At 40.1% G+C, this 23,256-nt stretch overlaps 3 protein-coding genes across 5 annotated transcripts in view; all 3 read left to right on the plus strand.

Moving 5' to 3' along the window:
- Positions 1 to 9,708, plus strand: part of strn (striatin, calmodulin binding protein) — a 63,580-nt gene extending 53,872 nt beyond the window's left edge. For all 3 annotated transcript variants that reach the window (XM_042390567.1, XM_042390559.1, XM_042390577.1), the window contains 7 exons: positions 1,272 to 1,319; positions 2,668 to 2,789; positions 2,961 to 3,128; positions 4,176 to 4,316; positions 5,577 to 5,678; positions 6,602 to 6,688; positions 8,087 to 9,708. In XM_042390567.1, the coding sequence (XP_042246501.1) occupies positions 1,272 to 1,319; positions 2,668 to 2,789; positions 2,961 to 3,128; positions 4,176 to 4,316; positions 5,577 to 5,678; positions 6,602 to 6,688; positions 8,087 to 8,256 (838 nt within the window). In that variant the 3' untranslated portion in view covers positions 8,257 to 9,708. The remainder of the gene's footprint in view (positions 1 to 1,271; positions 1,320 to 2,667; positions 2,790 to 2,960; positions 3,129 to 4,175; positions 4,317 to 5,576; positions 5,679 to 6,601; positions 6,689 to 8,086) is intronic.
- A 354-nt stretch (positions 9,709 to 10,062) lies between these two features.
- Positions 10,063 to 17,559, plus strand: LOC121913323 (zinc finger protein RFP-like). Its single transcript, XM_042436012.1, has one exon. It carries the CDS (start codon positions 14,542 to 14,544, stop codon positions 16,183 to 16,185), a length of 1,644 nt encoding a protein of 547 aa, XP_042291946.1. The 5' UTR covers positions 10,063 to 14,541; the 3' UTR covers positions 16,186 to 17,559.
- Positions 17,560 to 17,712: 153 nt separating this feature from the next.
- On the plus strand, positions 17,713 to 23,011 carry btbd3a (BTB (POZ) domain containing 3a). Its single transcript, XM_042436025.1, has 5 exons — positions 17,713 to 17,892; positions 18,267 to 18,505; positions 19,330 to 19,420; positions 19,813 to 19,931; positions 20,081 to 23,011. Exons 2-5 carry the CDS (start codon positions 18,366 to 18,368, stop codon positions 21,111 to 21,113), a joined length of 1,383 nt encoding a protein of 460 aa, XP_042291959.1. The 5' UTR covers positions 17,713 to 17,892; positions 18,267 to 18,365; the 3' UTR covers positions 21,114 to 23,011.
- Positions 23,012 to 23,256: the final 245 nt, after the last annotated feature.

Here is a 23,256-nt window from a genome sequence, read left to right on the forward strand (position 1 = left end):
CAGTTTAGTATAGTCCATCATATTTTAGTAAAATGCCTCCTGGATCTGCTCCTGTTTTCATTTGCTGTTGATTCTGCTCCAGAAGTAGCAAAACCTCAAATTCAAAATCCCGTTGAGATCTAAAAAACTAAGAGCTGAAAATGTGTTTTTCACTTCCTGTTTAGATAACGAGGGTAATTAAAAAAAATATCTGATATCATTGTTTATTAAATATCTGTCCATGTGTTGAGTGTCTGGTTAGTTGAGACGTCTGTAATGACAGCAGAACAGAGGAATGCTATTTTTACTTTTCATGACAGCAGAGATTACAGCTAAAAAGTTTGGAAAAATAACTCCAGAATTTACGAGCGATTTTATGGATGAAACCAAACTGTGAGGACGTAGCCACGCTGCCATGACGATAAACTTTCAGCTGTAGTTTTTTAAAAAAATATTCTTTATTTAACTTTTAAAGTTAAAGCCACAAATGTTTCAAGCTTTAAAAGCAGAGCCGAGTTGTTAGAACACATAAAGTAAAGTCAAGAAACACCGATGAAAGAAACGCTGAATGAGAGATGGTGTTGAGTTCATAGACTGTATAAAATATGGACGTTGTTACCGTGACGTCACTCGTTGGTTTCTGAAGAGCGGTTTTGAAGCTCAAAGTGAGCCGCTCCGGCCGTCGCCATCTTGGCAGTGTGTGACACTGCCTAACTCCCAGCCAATCAGAAATGGCCAAAGAGGCGGGCCGAATGGCTGAAACAAGCCACCCAGCGGCTGGCGGACCTGTCACTCAAAGCAGCCATGTCCTTCATTATGCAGAACTTTACAGCTTAATAAAACTTAAACGGGTGAGTTATAAAAAAATTCATCCCCCGTACAGTTGTCATGAAAGAGGAAATTAGCTACAGAGACGAAAAACCGTTGTTTGTACCAGGCTGTAAACATGTTTATTTCTGCTGTAAAGTTGGGCATTTTAACATGGAGGTCTATGGGGATTGACTCGCTTTTGGAGCCTCAAGTGGTCGTTCAAGGAACTGCAGTTTCTGGCTCTTTCACATTGGCTTCATTTTACAGCGCCGGAGGTTGCCGCTTGGTTGAGTTACAGAAGCTAGTGGAACAGGAAGTGATGTCATGACTTCATGACCTCAGCACTGGTTCCTTGTTTCACAGTTAAAACCTCCCAGCAGCATAAACAACATAATTCCCTGCTGTTCCCGGTAGATACAGTGAGACATTATCTATCAAATGTTAGACGATGAAAACTGTTGTTCTCTGCTTTAATATTCCAGATGTGCAGCTTTAGATGTGGAGCCCATCTACACATTCAGAGCTCACAGGTGAGTTCCTGTTTACCTGTTTGTTTGGAAGGCTGCTTGGAAATAAATATTTATTCTCAGCACTGCTGGACTTTATCCAGCAGTCAAATCAATGTGTTTTCACTGCTCTGTGGTGTAGGGATGTATTCTGATGTCTTATTTATATTCTAAAAAACAGTTGTTTTTGTTGTTTTTTGTTTTGGTTTTGAAATTATGGGCCAGAAACTGAGCTCAACACCAGAATATATTACGTCAGAATCTCCGAGTAACACCAACCTGATCCCTCAGTTTAGATTAAGGCTCTGCAGAAACTACAGAACGGAGAGATGATGTGAGACTTCACATTGTGAATTTATTACTCATTGAAAGGCGGAGCTCTGACAGTAAACATCCACCAGCTGTGACTGTGGACGTGTCTACTCTACTCTTTACAGCTTCTGGGGTACTAACGTTAGCAGAGGAAGCATCATAAATCCAGACGAGGGCTGCAACAAACATTATTAATTAACCTGCTGATTATTTTCTCAATTCATTGATGAATTGTTTGGTTTATGAAATGTAAGAAGATGGTGAAAAATGTTGGTTACTGTTTTCCAGTTTTGTCCCAGTCTGCAACCCAAAGATATTCAAAGATTTAAAAAAAAAATATTCCCATTTAAGAAGCTGGAATCAGAGAACTTGGACATTATTTCTTAATTCTTTCTTTAGAAAAATGACTCAAAACTATTAATTGATTATCAAAAAAGCTTCACCTCAATACTCGGCCAGCACAACAGCATTAATCCACTGCACAAACCCACACACACACACACACACATACACACACACACACACACACGCATGCATGTAGTTAGTGTCACACCCATTAAAAACTAATGTGTCATTGCTGTGGTATTCATAAACCACAGCAATGACCCTCTCACACTGCGGTCACAACAAGCAGAGGAATAATGTAATAATATTATATTATATTATGAATCTGTGCTCTTTGCTACTGTTAAAGCTCAGCCTTCCTCTGTGAATCAGAGGGAATACGAGACTTAATGTGAGGTAACAAAAACATTATTGTGAGGAAAAACAAAAGTAGTTTGGAAAAAAAATTCCTACACAACCTTTTGTAAAAGTCATGATTCTGGCTTAATATCAGAATAATTGTGAGATTAATCCTAAAAGTCCAGTCATACTTCTCATGTCGCTTTAATCCTGTTCCATAACCGTCTCATTTTAAGGCTTTTTAAGTGAAATTGCATTCAAAGAGAACTCCAAGAGACAGTCAGCGTGTTGGATTTGGACCTTCGGGGTATTTAAGGCATAACAGGAAGTTACACAAAGTTGATAAGTTATTAAATTATGATTTTCTGCTGTGCAGCGGTGCTGTCCTGTGTGTCACTATGAGCTCGAGCGGTGAGCAGTGCTTCAGTGGGGGGGTGGACGGTACCATTCAGAGCTGGAACACCCCGAACCCCAACATCGACCCCTACGACTCATATGGTACGTTCCAGTTAGTCCCATCAAAACTACATCATGTGTTTTGTTTGTTTTATTATTCCCCTGAAGCCCATTTCAAGGGTAAAATGTGAAGACTTTGGCGCCACCTGGTGTCCAAAATCTGTTGCAGAAAATGTATTTTAATCAGTCTTCTCTCTCTCATGTTTGCGGCAGAGCCGTCAGTCCTGCGGGGGGCGCTCTGCGGTCACACAGACTTGGTGTGGGGTGTGGTCTACAGCTCCGCCCACCACCGCCTCCTCTCCTGCTCGGCCGATGGAACGGTCCGGCTCTGGAACGCCGCCGACACCTCGCCGTCTCTCGCTGTTTTCAACGAGCGAGGAGGTGAGAAACGTTCAGTCCTACATCCTGATCGTTATCAGAGGAGTCTCAACAGTCCAGCTTTTAAAAATCTGACTCAGCAACTGTTTTTGTTCACATCAGCCAGTCTGTGAGTCCGACACTTAAAGGGAAATTCCGGGTTCGATGTATTTCCCATAAATGAGGCCATTGTGGCTCTATGTGTCATGCTAACTTCGCTCTCTCCAGCTCTGTTATAGAGATTTGGGAAACACACAAAAACACATTTAGCGCACAAAACGTTGTACATCAGGGCAACATCTTTCCAAATAAACATGATTTTTACATGAATCATTTCAAACTTTTGTTTGAGTCTGAATGAAAGTCAACACAGAAACTAACCGCCTGTAGCAGCCATTATGGATAACTGTATAGAGTATGTACAGTATCAGATGGATTGACATCAGTTTGGGTTCAGACATTTATGTTCCTCAGAGGATGAATCATAAAGATTTTGGTCATCATCTGACTTTTCCTTCGGCATCAATAACAACAGGTCTATATGTCCATTTGTCCAACACTTCAGTTCATAGGAGACATCAAATAAGGATGACTGAAGTCTACTTGGCCTTAGCTCTGCTAATGCTAAACTGCGCATGCTCCATGTTAGCCTGATAACATTTAGTGTATAAACAGCTAACACACTAAACATTACATTCTGAGACTCAGCATGTTAACATGCGTGTTAATTATAGCATGTTAGCCTTACTTTAAGCCAAATGCTATTTAAGCATCTTATTCTTATATCACCAGCAGGGAAATTCGATGCATGCTTGAAAATTCAACATGTTTTCTGTCCGATCACCAGAAGATTCACTAATTTTCTGATCAATCGAGCATCGGCTTGACACATTTCTTGTAGGTCTTGTTTGTTAGATATTTTCCTCCTTTAGTCTCTTCAGTCTTCCTTGGATACAGTTGTTTTGGGATATCCTCTGTGTCTTTAATAGTTTTGTTTCCATTGACGGTCGGTGATGTTTAACCAGTAACCGTCTGACCTCTGATGAGTCTCTGCTGTCTGATGTCTCTCAGAGCTCGGCGTGCCGACCTCGGTGGACGTGGTGAGCAGCGAGCCGGCTCACATGGTGACGTCATTCACCACCGGCCACATCGGACTCTTCAACATGGAGACGCAGCAGCTCGTCCTGAAGCTGGAGTCCGCCGGCCCGCCAGGTTAGTCAACCAATCACAGACCCAAACAAGGTGACCTCGATTCTCAGGGAGAGAATATTTAGTACCTGTTTGATTTGTTCGCTTCACGTTGGTCAGTAAATTAAACAGCAGACTTCTCATCTCTGGCTGTTTAATTGCTTTTATATTTAAAAGATACTAATTTTCTTACTTTTATAGTAGTGACTGAATTGTGTCAATAAGACCAAATATCAACACCTGTCAAGTACTTAAATTTGGCAAATGTTTATCGGATACCTGATCTTGTTAACATACTCACTGATTGACTGACCTCCCAGGAAAAACGACACAACAGGTCGTAATTTTAGTCGCCTAAAAACAACATAAAGTTGTGTTTGAGTGACAGCTGCCATCTAGCGACCATAGTAATTGTGAGCCGGAGCAGCAGAATTATTTTTAATCCTTTAAAAAGGAGAAATATCTTGGGAGGAAACTGTGTTTTTACGCAGCAAAGTAAGTAGTTAAGACGATATATATTTTGGTATAGATGCCAAAGCTTTGGGGTTTGTTGTGGTATTGGAAATATTTATCCAGACCCAGATATTGAATGCATGTAATATTAGTCTCCACAAAACATTTGATTGGTTAATTTTAATTGAATTTCAATTGATTTTAAAGGTTTTATTTCATATTTACAGCCTGTATTACTGCTCATGTTTTTAAGTGCGTGACAGTTGGCTTCTTATATATTAATTGATTGATTGTATTACATATATATATATATATATTTATATATATATATAGTTTATTAGTTTATTGACTAGATGGGTTCGGGAGCTACATTAATGTCCTCTTGGATTATGTGTTAGTTTGCGTGTTACTGTATGTGTTTCATATGTTGTCGGCTTGTTTAACTTGTGTATCTTCTGTTATTGTGCATAGGCGACCAAACTTGTTTCTCTGGGGTTCAATAAAGTTATATTTCAATCTAAAATCCTCTTTTTATGTGCACTACCTCTCTGCTGTGTCACCTGCATAAATATCCTTTATCCTCCTTGACAGACCTGACTCCTACCTGAGACGTTTTCACTCAAAAATATAATTAAAATATAATTATTACAGTTATTTAACAGGCCTTTTGTAAATTTCACCCATCGTGCTGGTTGGTTCTGACAGTTGAGAAACAGCTTGTTGCCTCGATGCTTTCAGTCTCTCACTAAGTGCCTGCAGTCCTCGCTGATGGACTGAAGATTGTGGGTTTTAAACGATAATGTTGTTCTTCTCACGTCCGCCTCCACGCAGAAGCTCCCTGCAAGATCAACAAAGTGCTGAGTCATCCCACGCTGCCAATCACCATCACAGCCCAGGAGGACCGGCACATCCAGTTCTTCGATAATAACACAGGTAGACACACTGAGGAGGAGTGAAGCATCACACCAACCGTCACATCTGTTAGAACCACATTTAAAAGATAAAGCTAAATCTCATGTTTGAATCCAAACCAACAATGAACTGATCTACTGACAAGTATTGTGTGTGTATCAAAGCCTGATATATCTTATTCCTCCGTTGTTGTCCAGAAACTATTAAAAACACATCAGTGAGTCACATCGCTGCTCTGGGTGACATGTTCCTTCATCATGAAGAGTTTGGTCACGTTAGTTTGTTTAGAAACGGCTCCAAAGAGTAAATATTGTGATATAGTACTACTATGATGATAGTCGTGATAGTGAAGATAGTACTATTATACTTTGCTAGCTTGATGTGTTACATGTCACAACCTCTTGACTTTCTACTGAAGTTCTTTGATAAATTTATAATGTAGTATTAAGACAAGAGGTTGAGATATGTAGCACAACAAGCTAGTGAAGCTGTAAATGGAACCACTTTTTGCTTATGCGCAATGGGGTCTGCCTTACTAGGAACCTCAGTCTTGAGGATCACTACAGGTATCTTATCACTATATTTACTCTTTGGAGCCGTTTCTAAACAAACTAACGTGACAAAACTCTTCATGATGAAGGAACATGTCACCCAGTGCAGCGGTGTGACTCATTCATGTGTTTTCAATAGTTTCTGGACAAAAATGGAGGAATCAGATATATCAGGCTTTGATGCACACACAATACTTGTTAGAAGATCAGTTCATTGTTGGTTTGGATCCAAACATGAGATTTGTTGACAATAAGAAAAATATAGAAAATCACCAGACTGATCCTTAAAATAAGTCTTCTCAGTAAGAAATGACTCAGCATATTTGGTCCTTAAAGACTTTTACCAAAACTGATTAAATGGCTGATTTTTTTTAATCTATTCTGAATTTGCAGGTAAACTGATTCACTCAATGGTCGCCCACCTGGACTCCGTCACAAGTCTCGCTGTGGATCCAAATGGACTGTACCTCATGTCTGGAAGTAAGTAAAACATTTTCGGTGACCGATGTCTTGAACATTGTGATTATCGGTCATGTGACCACAGGTGACCACTTCTTTGCTTTAACTGAATTTTTCCTGACACTCGATAAAAACTCCTGATCTTCCACCTGCAAATGTTACTCACAAAACGTCCAGATTGACAGTAAAGGCCTACCACCGCTTTCACATTAAAATGCATTTACTGTATTGTGAAGTACATGCAGGTAGTGAAGATTAGCAGCAGTAGATTTACACGTTACTATGAACTGAACAGCAGCAAATGAACTGTATTCAGTCTAATATATAATCTTATTAATAAAGTCAGTATTGGCTCCAATATCATTCCCACAGATTGGATTCCTGTATCTCTAATGTATTTGTCTGCTGCCCTTTTTAATTCTTGTTTTTTGGTCCTCTGAGATAGCAGAGAAATGTAATAGTAGGTGGCAGCAACACACCAAAACTACATCTACACTGGAAGCATCTGCTTCACATTATCGACACCAAAGTTTTCATCTCAGCTAAACAAGACCTCTCTCTTTTTTGCCATATTTAGGCCTTTGTTCTGTCAGGTGTTAAAAGATATATATATATATACGAAATTATTAAATGAAATATCTTTTTTTTGTCCTCTGCAGCAACATTTCTGCTCTGTAAATCATTTGTCCTGTGTTCTCCTTTGAGGAAAAGTCAGAAACCAAAAGGGAAAAATGTATATTTTAAATTCTTTAATTTCATGATGGCGCCCCCTAGTTTTACATCAGTTCAATTAAATACCGTTAATCAAACACAGACGCCGACACACACACCCGCCAGCTGCTGTCGATCAAACACAGACACCGACACACACACCTCCCAGCTGCTGTCGATCAAACACAGACACCGACACACACACCTGCCAGCTGCTGTCGATCAAACACAGACACCGACACACACACCTCTCAGGTGCTGTCAATCAAATACAGACACCGACACACACACCTGCTAGCTGCTGTCGATCAAACACAGACACCGACACACACACCTCTCAGGTGCTGTCGATCAAATACAGACACCGACACACACACCTGCTAGCTGCTGTCGATCAAACACAGACACCGACACGCCCCTGAGCAGGCTGAGACAAAAAGGAGCATTTCTGATATTTTCCAAAAGACCTTTTTTCTTCCTTTTCATAATAAAAAACTATTAACAATATATTTTAAAAAAAGAGCACATTATTGACATTATTTTGGGGTTTACTAAATGTGATCTCATGTATATTTTATGCGCAAATTAAGAGCTCAGGTGGATGGAAATGTACTTTATAAGTCTGATGTGAGCGTGTTTACAGTTAACCTGATAGAGACAAAATGCTCTTCCTCCGTCCTCACTGACTTCCTCTCTTCTTCCTCACAGGCCACGACTGCTCGATCCGTCTGTGGAACATGGAGAGCAAGACATGCATCCAGGAGTTCACCGCCCACCGCAAGAAGTTTGAGGAGTCCATCCACGACGTGGCGTTCCACCCCACTAAGTGCTACATCGGCAGCGCCGGGGCAGACGCACTTGCCAAGGTCTTCGTATGACCCGACACCGGTCTGCAGCTGACTGTCGGACTCGAGCGTCAAGTAAAGGAGACGCTGTGATGGAAGAGGGCGGGGTTTGTTTTGGTGTTTTTTGGACAAATGGAGGAGTTTGTTTCCGAAGCAGGAGGAATCATCAGGTGGTCAGCTGGTGACAGTGACCCTGACTGCTCATTAAAGATTTGTCAAATATTCGTCCCCACCCCCCACACCCTCTGGACTCGGGCTGGCCTGGGTCCCGAAACAAACAAACCTCTGGATGAGACGATAAATGAGAGCAAAACGGGGAAAAGGCAAAAGAAATTAATAAAAAACAGGAACCCTCGGTACACTTTACTAAAGCTGGAATCTATTTTCTTTTTCTTTAACAGGTAAACATACAAACTCTCCTCATTAACCCCGAACACTCCCGTAAACATCCTGTCGACATATTGCTTTGAAATATTTGTCATAATAATGTGCCTTTTTTCTTCAGAACATAAATTCTTTTAAGTGTTGAGGAAAATTGATTTTGAATTGATCAGAAGTTGTGGGAGCCAGTTTGATTTTTTTTTTTCCCTCCAAACAGCAAATTAACAAACCGAATATGTTTCATCCAACATGTGAAGAAGGAGACTAGAAGGAGAAGGAGACCCCACATTTATGATCCAAACTAAAATGAGCACTAATATTTCACCTCAAGATGACGTCCGACTGCACAGGACTTTTGCTTTTAAATTAATTTGGTGTGATTTTTATTATTTCCTGTCCCAAGTTTTTCATGTAACCTGAAGAAGAAGAGTTTGATTTTTGAGAGCGAATGACAACATGACGGCAGAGATTCATCCCTCTGGAGGTCAGATCTCCGACACCTGACAAATTTAAATCTAAAATAAGATGCTTTTAGATGTTTTGAACACTGTGACGTCTGCTAAATGATATGAAATTAACTCTTGGTACCAAGTCTGACCAGAAAGTGACATCAAAAATCCCACATCCTCCCAAAATAGGTTGTGGCAGGTGTTTTTCTGTAAAAATGACTACTTGCCAGACAAACACTGTCTATTCAGGAGAACATATTCATAACATTGACTCGTGTCTCTTGATGACTTCAGACCATACTGCGTCTGCTTTGTGGAGAAGTTTATACTGAAGCAGAGTCAGAAATTAACTCTCTGCTCCCTCAAAGGTTGTCAGAGTTGAGCTATAGGTGAAAGCTCCACAAGTGAGTCCACTAACCGTGGTCATTGGTCTGAAATGTCGCTGTTGTAAATGCTTCTGTTACCAGGCCTTTACTTGCAGAAAGAGGCTGTTGTAGCCGCACTTTTGGACAAAATTCTCCTCCACAACAATTTCCTGTATAGTCCTCTATTGTTGCAGATCCATTTTTAGAGGATGAGACTGGTGATTTTCTATATTTTTCTTATTGTCAACAAATCTTCATGTTTGGATCCAAACCAACAACGAACTGATCTACTAACAAGTATTGTGTGTGTATCAAAGCCTGATATGTCTTATTCCTCCATTGTTGTCCAGAAACTATTGAAAACACATGAATGAGTCACACCGCTGCACTGGGTTTTCAGTCTCTGCAGAGTAGTTCTGTGTACAGCAGACGCAATTGAGCATGTGCAGGACCGTATTGTACAACTACATTGTAAAAAAAACTCAAGAGGTTGTGATATGTAGCACAACAAGCTAGCGAAGCTCCATAAGCAGAACAGCGTTCCTGCACATGCTCAGTAGTGCCTGCCTTACACAGAACTACTCTCCAGAGACTGAAAACGTGACGCTGTTATTAGTCTTTAGAGCCGTTTCTAAACAAACTAACATTAGACACAGTTTTTAGACAACAACGGACAAAGGAATAAGATATCAGGCTTTGATACACACACAATACTTGTTAATCTTCTCAAACCAAAGCTTATGATGGTGATTTAAATGAACATGATTACCAACACAGTCAAGTTTCATTTCCAACATTTGTGGCTCATCACAACCGTCCTGATTGGACTTTTTTTTTTTAATATCCTCTGGTTTCAGACATCTTTCTATATTTTTCATACATTGTTGAGCTTCGAGAAAAAAAATTCTGAATCCAGTTTCTGAATAACTGATTCAGTGAATTAACTGGGAGTTTACGTCTCTTGGCTTCAAATACACTAGTTGTGGTGTCGCATCCATTAATGCTGGCAGCAGTGATGTGTCTAATACGTACTGAGATAATTAAGATTTTTTTTTTTTTAAATGTGGTGAAAGGTGAGTTTAGGTGTAGCAGAGCTGGCTGAGTAATTCTTTTAGTTTGGGAATACTGTGCTGCTGCAGGTTTTTTTAAAGTCAAGACAAGTTTATTTGAGTCTTTATTTCCACCTGAACACTACAAACTCACTCATTATCTATTTTCAACCCCATACTGAAAGAAAATTAACACTATTTTCTCTTTTCTTACAAAATATCTGTGTCATTTTGAGATGAACACCTTCAGTGTGTCTGGAGACGCTGCTGTGACATGTTGTCAGTGATAAGTGTAATATACACCGAGCCTCCACCTGTAAACACATCTGCATATTTCAGAGTAAAATCCCCACTGAGACCATTTTTTAAACTATTCTGAAATGACAGAAACATTTCAGGTTTGAAATCTTGGCCAACCAGTGTCAGGTGGATTTTTTTTTTTCCTTGCAGGGATGTAAAAATGTTCAGGATTGAATCTCCTCTGATTGTGTAGTTTTGATTGTTGTCTTGACGAGGCTCGATGTGAAACCCTGCTGCTTTTTATTGTATATTTATAGTTGGAAATCCTGACGAACTGCAGCAAAAATAATCTGCAGTGAAGCTTTTCTCATTTATTTGTTTTACTTCGACCACTAAAAGTATTTATTACGACTCTAAAATGCCAAAAGATTCAACCAAGTGTCGTCTTTAGCGACAAGATGCTTCCTACTAAACCTGACAGTTGCTGTTGCTAATTAGCTCATTTTATTGTGAAAAAAAAAAAACTCCTGTTGAGTCCCAAAACTGCACACAAGCTCCCCGTCTGACTTGTTTCTGCTTTATATGCTGAATGCCTGGAAATATTGTATTTTGTGTAATTATTATTATTATTATTATTTGGAGCGATTACTAGTTTTTTAAATGACTCTTTGTGTTCGGTGACAGATTGTAAGATACAGGTAGATATTTTTTTTAAAGACGTGTTCTCTGTTTTACTTGAAAAGTGAAGTTATTCCTTTAGGTTTCTGCTGGTGTTATAAAAAAGTGTGTATACATGACTTCACCTCTCAGCACTACATTATATATTTGTTGCTTTTTACCAAAACATCATCTCAAAATGGCTGAAGATGATTACCTGGAATAGAAGGAAACTTTCAATTGCAAAGGTTGTTTTGTTGTTTGGCTTTGCTTTAAGGTGATTTGCAAAACTGTAAAAAGGGGAACTAGATATGTGTACCGTTTTAAGTATTAAATCAGATCTATTTATTATTCTGGAGTAAAGGGGATATTAAGGGATATTTTCACACTTCTGTGTTAGCCGAATGATCAAACATTATTTATCCAACAACAAACACACACAGCGAGTTAGCAGCTACATTTCAAAGTCTGCTTTCCTTTAAATTACATTAAAAAAATGGATGGAGTTTAGTTGTTTGGGTGTTTTAGATTCAGCTCAGGTGAATCCAAACACCTGGAGTGAACCGTTCCTGCTCCAATGTGAAGGAGAGTTTTTAATTATTGTATCTTTAATTCTGGCTCTTTGTACGCACGTCTGCCATGTCAGATATAAATAATTTTATATTTAAAAATTCCACCTCCTGTCAATCACAAACAATAAGACAAACCGAAGCTCCTCCAGCAGCTGCAGTGAACTGAACCAGAGATTAAACAAACGTTCAACAGTTCAAACTTTCTGCTTTTTGTCTTTAATGAAAAGAAGAACTCGTATTTAGACTTGTGTGACAAATGAAAACTGGAAAACTATCTGCAGTAGATGTTCGGAAATAGAAAAGATGATTAACAAGAGTGGAAATAAGAAAAAAAAACAACATATATATTCATTCTTAATGTTCTCTGCTTTTTCATATATTGAAATATTGGACGGTTTTATCTCTTCAGGCCTCTAAAAACTGTTCAAATGCGAGAAAGAAGAAACTCTTTAGTGAACTGCAACCTGTGACGACGGATCTCAAGCAGACGCTGAATCTGCGGGTTTTGAATTGTTGGTCAAATAAAAAAAGACATTTAAAGACGTCTTGATGGGCTGCGGGAAATTATTTTCTCCTATTTTCTGACATTTTCCAGTCAAAGTGAATAACGACGAGTCGATAATGAAAATATTTAGCAGAACCTCGACAGCTTTCTGCACTTTTGTTTGCAAATTACAGTTTACAGCAGCTTAAATGTGAAGAAAATAAAAGTGACTTTTGATTTCAGTATATTTTTTACAATTAAAATGACAAAAAATGAACCAAGAACAGAACAGAAAACCATAAATGACACATTAACGTCGTCTTTTTTTGTTTCACTTTCAGAACAATAGAACAAGTGCATTTACCAATATTATGATCTCCTCATCCTTCACCATTTTCACTCCAGAATCTGATTATTAAACCTTTTGGAGCAACTCATACAAACACAGTAACACTAGTCAGTACTGATGGAGGCAGCTCAACTGTGTCACACAGAAACTTTTCTTCAAATCACATTTTGTCGCCAAAAACCAGAACTGAAACCTGAAAACTGTTGTCAGGTCCAGTTTGCCTGTAAATGATTATTATTGCCCCTTAATGTGTAAAGTGAAACTATTAAAGAGAGATTATAGGAGCTCATCTGGATGTACATAAAGTACACAAAGTTGTTGTTTTCTTTTTTTTCATTGTTCTTTTATTATTTCTTGAGTTTGAAAATGGGAGAGTGACAGATTTATTGGTAACAACAATAAAGGAATATGTTGTATATCATGATGGTGATGTGCTTTTTCTTTTTTACTGGGATCTTTCCCTGGCTGGAAAGTGAATGAAAACACATTATGTGATAAATGAAACTACTCTGCTATACAGTATCACTGCAGTTAAATCCTGTGCAGAAGAAGAAACTGTTTGTGGAGGTGTTTTATTTCACTATCATAGTCTTCCTCTTAAAGTCACTGAGGTTTGTGTTTTGTGTTCCACCCCCCAACTATTCTGTGAGCTGCAATAAACTGCAGAAAAAAGAAGATGACAGAGGTCAAATGTTTCCCAAAGATTAAACTCATCTTGTGCCAGATGTGTTTAACTATGATCGTGTCTAAAGCTGAAGGAGGAAACGAAACCTCACAAACAAGCTGCAGTAAGAGGTGGAGCAACACTGCAAAGAGGAAACGTCAACGTCACATTCGTCAAATGAAACTGACAGTTTGTCAGAAACACGAGGAGCTGCAGTCGACACAACTGTTTCTGTCTCTGTCTGAAGAAAAATTAAACCGAGTTCTTCACTTCTTTCTCAACAACTGACTCAAACACCGGTGAGTACAGCTGATAATATTTACTGTGTTTCAACAACCAGAATTAACAGAAAACTTACAGTTCTTCTCAAACAGGAATTTACACTTTTCATTTTAAACTCACAACTGTTGAATAAACATAAGTCAAATAAATTTATTGTACTGTCATCTGACTTTGGGCACATTTATTTTAAAGCTGAAATATATTAATTATCATCATTATTAACACTGATTTAGAAAATTGAGGCATAAATTGATACATTAGTTCATTAGTTCTTGTTGTGAGGGGCTGCTGCTCCTGTTGGATCATTATCTTTATGCAAGTTTTAACTTTTGTTCAAATTATTTTCTTGTTAAACTCATTTCTTCTGTCCATTTCCAAATAATTATTGCTGATATGATCATTAGACTAACTATTCATTAATGAAGCAAAGAAGCTCTCTGCATTAAAGGACGGGTTCACTATTTCTCAAGTCTGTCTTAAAACAACAGTCAGGTATGGAGGACCACAAGTGTCACAGAAATAGCAATAAAGCATTTTATTAATTAATAACTATTTAGCCTCCACACTGCCTGCTGTCTTTTTGTGTGAAACATCTGGAAGGTTGTTGACCCAACAGCCACAGTGGCAACCAGCTAGAAGTCACAAATACAACGTTCTTCCAGTTCAGTCCCTCAGACATTAATGTTTGAAACATTAGAGACATCAGTGTTACAGCAGCAACTTGACATCAATTAAAATACAAAAACATTAAGGTCAGTATTCTAAATTGAAGTTGAACAAAATAAAGTTTTTTTCACATTTTCACCTGTCTTCTCAGTGTGTAGATATGTCTGCTGCCAGCTGTCTGCGATCTGAAGATCAGTTTCTGTGCTCCATCTGTCTGGATGTGTTCACTGATCCAGTCAGCACACCATGTGGACACAACTTCTGCAAAAACTGCATCACTGAACACTGGAACAGTAATGTCCAATACTCGTGTCCGATGTGTAAAGAGGTTTTCAAAACAAGACCTAAGTTGAAGGTGAATACTTTCATCTCTGAGATGGTTTCTCAGTTCAGACAGGAAGCTCAACAGAAAGCCAGCAGCAGCAGCTCAGAGCAACAAGCTGCCAAACCAGGAGAAGTTCCCTGTGACATCTGTACTGGAACCAAACTGAAGGCCCTGAAGTCCTGTCTGGTGTGTCTGACCTCCTACTGTGAGACTCACCTGGAGCCGCATCTGACAGCTTCACGCCTGAAAAGACATCAGCTGATGGACCCTGTGGAGAACCTGGAAGACAGGATGTGTATGAAACACGATAAACCTCTGGAGCTGTTCTGTAAGACCGACCAGACATGTGTCTGCGTGCTCTGCTCTGTTTTAGACCACAAGACACATGAGTTTGTTCCTCTGGAAGAAGAATATGAAGGAAAGAAGGCAGAGCTGGGGAAGACAGAGGCTGAAATTCAGCAGATGATTCAGAAGAGACGAATGAAGATTCGAAAGATCAAACGGTCAGTCAACCTCAGTAAGAAAGATGCAAACAGAGAGAAAGCAGAAGGTGTTCAGGTCTTCACCGCTCTGAATGAGTCTCTTGAGAGAAGCCTGAATGAGCTCATTAAGACGACTGAAAAGAAGCAAAGAACGACAGAGAAACAGGCTGAAGACTTCATCAAAGAGCTGAAACAGGAAATCTCTGAGCTGAAGAAGAGAAGCTCTGAGGTGAAGCAGCTCTCATGCTCTGAAGACCACCTCCACCTCCTCCAAAACTTCCCGTCCCTGAAAGCTGCTCCACCCACCAAAGACTGGACAGAGGTCAGCATCTGTCCACCATCATATGAGGGGACTGTGGTGAGAGCTGTGACTCAGCTGGAGGAGACGCTCAGTAAAGAGATGAAGAAGCTGGTTAAAGCTGAGCTGAAGAGCGTCCAGCAGTATGCAGTGGATGTGACTCTTGATCCTGATACAGCACATCCTGATCTCATCCTGTCTCGTGATGGAAAACAAGTGAATCATGGTTATAAAAGGAAGAATCTTCCAGACAACCCAGAGAAATTTTCTCTTGGTCCCTGTGTTTTAGGAAAGCAGAGTTTCTCTTCAGGCAGATTTTACTTTGAGGTTCAGGTTAAAGAGAAGACTGAATGGACTTTAGGAGTGGCCAGAGAGTCCATCAACAGGAAGGGAACAATCACACTGAGACCTCAGAATGGTTTCTGGACTATATGTTTGAGAAATGGAAATGAGTACAAAGCTTTTGCTGGTCCTCTAGTCTGTCTCTCTCTGAAGTCTCAGCTTCAGAAGGTGGGGGTGTTTGTGGATTATGAGGAGGGTCTGGTCTCCTTTTATGATGTAGATGCTGCAGCTCTTATCTACTCCTTTACTGGCTGCTCCTTCACTGACAAACTCTACCCATACTTCTGTCCCCGTAGTAATGATGGTGGTAAAAACTCCGCCCCTCTGATCATCTGTCCTGTCAATCAAACTGCCTGATCTATTTTTTGCAGCAATGCAAATACTTATGAAATTCATCTTTACATTTTACATCCACTGTGCAAATATACAGCAAAGTATTGATAATACAATACTGACACAGCAGTCAGTGGATTAGAGACATAAAAACACATCAAACATTGATAAACTGATACATTTTTAAAAGATTTGCTGTCATTCATGTTAAAAGATGTACATGTTCAACGTGTTTTCAACAGGATATGATTAATGTGGTCATTCATTTATGATTCATTATAGCATAATAGCATATATATATAGCAGATATTTACATTTTACTCGTCTTTTTACTGCTTCAATATCCTCCCACTATTCATTCATTAACCTCTTTAATAGTGATGGATCCATCATGAAAAACACATGTGAAGAGAAACTCTGTTCAAACCACCAGAGCTTTAAAATCTAGTGAACATCTAAAAGTTTGCAAAGATACCAAATCTGTATCTAGACTGAATTTGAATATGAACAATTCATATACTTAATCAGTTAATCTTTACACATTTAGATCACATACAGAAGCTGTGTCACTAAACCATTTTACAGCTGAACAGGGTCAGTATCAGTAAACAACCGTGTTCCTTCACAACAAATGAATACAGATATTTATTTGGTAAATGAGAGAGAATGATCTAGTGAAGTTAACATATTTATACTAACACGCTGATGAAATTACTAATAACCCTACAATTTAAACTTTATTAAACTTTTAAAAAGAAGTGTCTCGGTCTGTATTTTTTTCTTAGTATTGTTTTTAGATCCAGCCTCTTGACTGGTTATCCGTCCACATGGGGAGACGCCCTTATAGTTTCTGCTGTGGTGGGACTGTAGTTCAAATGAAATCATGTTTCAGAGGGTATGGTCATTATATATCATGATTGTTTTGATTGACACGACATCTAATTCCCCCCAGAGCTCAAAGAAAGCTAATTTGGGGGAATACAGTGCTGAACATAACAAGACGCATACATGTCATGGATGTATTAAAGGCAGTAAAGTTGCTCTATACAGTGAGTGGAGCTGTTTCCAGTGTTTCAGGCTTTAGTCCACATTTCAGCACAGAGGTTGGTCCATATTGAAAACTGCAGAGAGCACAAACGCCTCAGTTACTGAGTTACTTCTCCAGTATTTTGCATCTATTACATAATCTGCTGAAATATTGATCAATATACAGCTATTAATGTGACTGGCAGGTCTGAAACATGTTGGATTAATGTCTGAATCTTACAATAATGTTGTTCAACTGTGACTGAATGTATCTGGGATTTTACATAAACATCAATAATGATGTTCTGTTTGCTGTTCACAGTTGGCCGTGCGTCAAATTCTTTCCTTTGACTTTATTCAACACCTGCAGCATCACACAGCAGCAGAAACAGAAGAAAAGTGTGTCTTTAAATCTATCTATCTATCTATCTATCTATCTATCTATCTATCTATCTATCTATCTATCTATGTAATACAACATAATAAGCAGTTACCTTCAGCTACAGTTGTGGTGTAGTTGCATATATATGTCCTGCAGGTGGCGCCACTGAGCTGTTGATTAGTTCTCTCTGCTGTAAACATTAGCAGAAGAAGCTGCTAGCTACTGTAAACAAAGCTGAGCCGCCAGTCTGTTGTCTTTAACAACTAAAAACTGCTTCACGTGGAGAGAAGATATGATCACAAACACTTCTGCACAACACTAAAGTGAGTGGAAACCGAGTTATTTATCAAATAGACCGAGAAATAAACCGACAAACTGAGCGGTGAACCTTTTAGTCAGTTAGCTCACTAACTAGCACAGACATGCTAAAGTTAACATTAAAATCATCCCCCCGGGGTTTGGACACTGATTAGTTCACTTTTATTTATTTGTTAGTGTTTGTCTGCCTAACTTACACAGCTCAAAGGGAAGATATTTAGTGTTTTAAGGTTTAATTGATGTAACGTTTCTGAACTTTGACGTTGTGAGGCTAGTTTAGCTAATGTTAGCTCATCCCCAGCGTCATATCTCCGGATTATAAATGTAGTTTGATGCTTTTTTTTCCCAGTGTTTGATTGTAAAATGTGTTTCTCGGCAGTCCTCTCCGGAGCCTGCCGGTCACTCCTCATCCACCAGCAGCAGGTTCAGTCCGGTTCAGCAGCTGCTATGACCCGGCCTGCAGTCTGAGGGGAGGATAATGGCAGCAGAGCTGTTCCCCAGTAAGAAGCTGCTCCCCTCCATCCAGCAGTACCAGCAGCAGAACCGGACCAACAACAACACCGCCGCCGCACAGGGCTGCTGCAACTGGCAGGGCCTGTACCCGACCATCCGGGAGAGGTCAGTGTCTCACAGAGGTGGAAGAAGTATTCAGAAGTAAAAGTACTAATACAGCAATGTAAAAAAACTCAAGTACAAGTAAAAGTTCTGCATGAAAAATACTAATTAAGTAAAAGTGCAGTATTTTATATATAAGTATTATGAGCTTGATGTAGTTAAAGTATTGCAGTAAAAGTAGTGGTTTGGTCCCTCTGACTGATATATTATTATATATGACATCATTAGATTATTAATAGTGAAGCATCAGTGTTAGAGCAGCATGTTACTGTTGTAGCTGCTGGAGGTGGAGCTAGTTTACACTACTTTATATACAGTTAGCTAGTTTAGTCCACTGGTTCCCAACCTAGGGGTCGGGCCCTTCCAAAGGGTCAGCAGATAAATCTGAGGGGTGGTGAGATGGTTAATGGGAGAGGAAAGAAGAAAAAACAAAGTTGATACACAAATCTGTTTTCAGTTTTTGGACTTTTTCTCTAATCTTTGATTTTTGCTGAAATATTGGATCATTTGAACATTTATTGAAATGAAAGCATGTGAGAAGTTTAGAGGGAAAAATCACTATTTGGTGGAGCTGTTAACAACTCATAGACATGTGAAATGTGACCCCGACTACACACTGCTTTTTGTAAGACGTCAAAAGCCAAAAAGGTTGGAAACCACTGGTTTCATCTTTAACAATGTGTTGTATTTTAAAAGCTTGTTATATTATCCATTGTGTCAAATCTTCATCTGAAAAGTAACTAAAGCTGTCAAATAAATGTAGTGGAGTAGAAAGTACATTATGACATGAGAGACAACAACTGTCTGTCAATTCTGTGTGTTTGCAGGAATTCAGTCATGTTCAACAATGAGATGATGGCAGATGTTCACTTTGTGGTCGGGCCGCCCGGCGGGACGCAGCGAGTGCCGGGACACAAGGTAAAACCAGGATCAGTCTGGTCCCTGAGATCCAGGTTGTTCTTACTGCTGCAGGGTTTGGTGTAATAAAAAGAAGAAAATACAATTTTAAGTTGTAATCATAAGAAAAACCAAAAACGTTATTAGAAATCACAACCACTTGTATAAAAATTATAGAAATTTGCACATTACAAAACAATTACAAAGTGCATTTAGAAGTTTCTGAAGTAAAAAGTTTGTTTTTATAATATCTGTTGTATTGCAGTAAAATAATTAAATCCCATTAAAATCATTCAGGGGAAATCTTTATCAGAGTGAGATGTCTGTTTGTAGTTTGAAATCTGTAAAAGTATAAAGCAGCGAGTGTTGATATTGTTTCTGAACGTGTTCCGTGTCGTCGCTCTGCTCGGCAGTACGTCCTGGCTGTCGGCAGCTCCGTGTTCCACGCCATGTTCTACGGAGAACTGGCCGAGGATCAGGAGGAGATCCGGATCCCTGACGTGGAGCCGCCGTCGTTCCTCGCCATGCTGAAGTATGTCGACCTCTGATTCATTCAGGTTTTATGGGCTTTGATGTCACATTTAGCACAACAGGGCAGTTAAGCTGCAGCCAATAAAATGTGTTGCGATTTACTTTTGTAGAAATATGCAGAACTTCTGAGAGTCTGTTTCTACGTCGCAGGTACATCTACTGTGACGAGATCGACCTGTGTGCGGACACGGTGCTGGCCACCCTCTACGCTGCCAAAAAGTACATCGTGCCTCACCTGGCCCGTGCCTGCGTCAACTTCCTGGAAACCAGCCTGAGCGCCAAGAACGCCTGCGTGCTGCTGTCCCAGAGCTGCCTGTTCGAGGAGCCCGACCTGACGCAGCGCTGCTGGGAGGTGATCGACGCCCAGGCTGAGCTGGCGCTGCGCTCCGAGGGCTTCTGCGACATCGACACGCAGACGCTGGAGAGCATCCTGCGGCGGGAGACGCTTAACGCCAAAGAGATGGTGGTGTTCGAGGCGGCGCTGAACTGGGCCGAGGCCGAGTGCCAACGACAAGACCTGACACCGACCATCGAGAACAAGCGTCTGGTGCTGGGGAAGGCCATCTACCTGATCCGCATCCCCACCATGGCGCTGGAGGACTTCGCCAACGGAGCGGCGCAGTCCGGTGTGCTGACGCTCAACGAGACCAACGACATCTTCCTGTGGTACACGGCCGCCAAGAAGCCTGACCTGCTGTTCTGCACCAAACCGCGTAAAGGCCTGGCGCCGCAGCGCTGCCACCGCTTCCAGTCCTGCGCCTACAGGAGCAACCAGTGGCGTTACCGAGGCCGCTGCGACAGCATCCAGTTCGCCGTGGACAAACGCGTCTTCATCGCCGGCTTCGGCCTGTACGGCTCCAGCTGCGGCTCGGCCGAGTACAACGCCAAGATCGAGCTGAAGCGGCAGGGCGTGCCGATGGCCCAGAGGATCATCAAGTACTTCTCAGACGGCTCCAGCAGCACCTTCCCCGTCTTTTTCGAGTACCCGGTGCAGATCGAGCCGGACACCTTCTACACCGCCAGCGTGGTGCTGGACGGCAACGAGCTCAGCTACTTCGGCCAGGAGGGCATGACAGAGGTGCAGTGTGGGAAAGTGACCTTCCAGTTCCAGTGCTCCTCAGACAGCACCAACGGCACCGGAGTGCAGGGAGGACAGATCCCCGAACTCATCTTCTACGCCTGAGCCCGGCCCGGAGGAAACTCGCCGCAGAGATTCCCGCTTCACTGCCATGAAGACTTTATATCTGAAACCGTGGAGACGAGTTCTCAGGAAGCTGTTTGAAGAGGGAGGGACTCTGCCGAGCCTCCGAGACATGATGACAGTTTGACTGAAACCACGAGAGTCAATTACAGTGAACACAAGCTGAATCCTCACATTCCTTCATCACCTGTGTTGTTGTTTTTTTGTCTTTTTTTTTGCAGCAGCTGTTCTGAGTTTTAGTCAACATTGTTTCTCTTGGTTACAGTTAAAGTTGGGAGTTCATGTAAACACGTTGCAGAGAGTATCACTACAATTCTCTTACTGTCAGCAGATCTCAACAATGTGTTGGTGTCTCAGTATTTTCTGTCTTCTCTTCTACGTCTGTGATTCTCAACTACAAGCTCACCGGTTCCTACTGAAGATGTAAATCTTTATAAACACCGCACAAATATATAGTTTCAATTTTAAGAAAGGTTTACTAAAACAGCTGCTTGGGACTTTTTTGGATGAATCCACATTTGGTGCTGTAGTGAGTATTTCAGTCAGCCGTGTGGCTCATTGACGTGTTTTTAATCATTTTATGAACAATAACGGACGTCTGCAACACAGAGGAATAAGATGTATCACAGACGATACTCGTTAGTAGATCAGTTTATTGTTGAAACATGAGATTTGTTGACAATAAGAAAAAAATTAAAGCACTAATAATCCTGTAACATTATACCCCAAATCTTTACAAGTATAGAAAGCAGCTGTGCGAACGTCTCTGAACGAATTCGGGGGGAAATTTATCTGTCAGTTATGTTTTTTGAGGCCAACTGACGTCTTCAAACAGTCGTAATCAAGTATCAGATTTCATCAATTAACTGACTAATCATGTCTTTATGTGCTGTAATTACAGGCAAGACAATTTTATTTATAAAGCACATTTCACTACAACTAAAATCAGTGTGCTTTACATTAAAATGTACGTTGAGTTACAGTAAACGTGCATTTTAATGCGTTTAAATCATGAAGTATAAACACATACAGTATAATAAAATAAAATAAAGAACTCACCCTGAGCTGTTTGGGTGTTTCATGTACTGTCGTCGTCCTCTGAAGGCTTCTCTCTCCGAGACAGGAACGGGGTTTTCAGTTTCTTGCCTTAAAGAAACGTGCAGATTTTTCCTTCTGTGACGACGTTTAGAGAGTTGAACACATTCCTGCTGTTTCTGAAGAACTGAAGGACTTTAAAACAGAACGAAGCACTATTATTATTTTTACCCTGCGTGTGTGTGTGTGTGCGCGCGCAGGTGTTTACTGTCAAAGGTTTTAGTATTTAAAGCTGAATAATGAGTTTTATATTACACTCCTGTCTGTTACTCCGGTTTATACACTACTTTCTTGGGGTTTTTTTTTCTTTTTGATGAAATGTGGCGACTTTAAAGAGGCCGTTTTACCCATAATCCACCTGAAATGTACCTGTTCAGCCTGCAGCGTTGCAGGTTGTCTGAAAGGATTTTTATGTGTGACTGTACGTCTGTTTTTGTGTTTGTATTTAAAGAACAGTATTCATCTTATTTCACTCCCACAGATACAGATGTTCAGCAGTTCCTATGCTTTTCTTTCGACATCTTTTTTTTTTTTTTTTTTGTCATTATTGTCTCAGTTGTGTAAATATATTTCCGTGTCCTGAAGCACTACTTCATCTAATCTCTTTGAAAATGGAGGGAAAAAACAAAAAAAGCAGTTTTATATAATTCTATATGGAGAAAATCATATTTTTGGATGTCTTTGTTTCCTGTTGTCTGATTCCAACCAGAATGTGCAGTGAGTCGGTGACAGTGGCCTTATGAATGTGTTGTTGTGACAAATTTGGAAATAAAAGGTTCAATCGATTCGTCCAAATTCTTTTTCCGATTGTGAAACAAGTACGAGACTGTTGTTAAAACTCAGCTGATCTGCTGGATGGTGAATTGAAACCATGACGACTTCAGCCTGACATGTGTACCGGATATTTAAGTTTAAAAAATTATGATAATATATGTGTTTAAGATATTTTTTTATTAGTGAAGTCAATTTACTTAAAAAGCAGATTTAAAAACAAAATTTGTCAAAGTGTTGAACAGAGACTGAGATATAC

The sequence above is a fragment of the Thunnus maccoyii genome, chromosome 2 (genome assembly GCF_910596095.1).
Source record: "Thunnus maccoyii chromosome 2, fThuMac1.1, whole genome shotgun sequence".
NCBI classification, from domain to species: Eukaryota; Metazoa; Chordata; class Actinopteri; order Scombriformes; family Scombridae; genus Thunnus; species Thunnus maccoyii.

Bases quoted from the DNA above. Each gene is read 5' to 3' on its own strand.
- LOC121913323 (XM_042436012.1), top strand. From the start codon at position 14,542: ATGTCTGCTGCCAGCTGTCTGCGATCTGAAGATCAGTTTCTGTGCTCC.
- btbd3a (XM_042436025.1), top strand. From the start codon at position 18,366: ATGGCAGCAGAGCTGTTCCCCAGTAAGAAGCTGCTCCCCTCCATCCAG. The intron at 19,421-19,812 runs GTAAAACCAGGA...TCTGCTCGGCAG, and splicing joins AGCGAGTGCCGGGACACAAG to TACGTCCTGGCTGTCGGCAG. The intron at 19,932-20,080 runs GTATGTCGACCT...TCTACGTCGCAG, and splicing joins TCGTTCCTCGCCATGCTGAA to GTACATCTACTGTGACGAGA.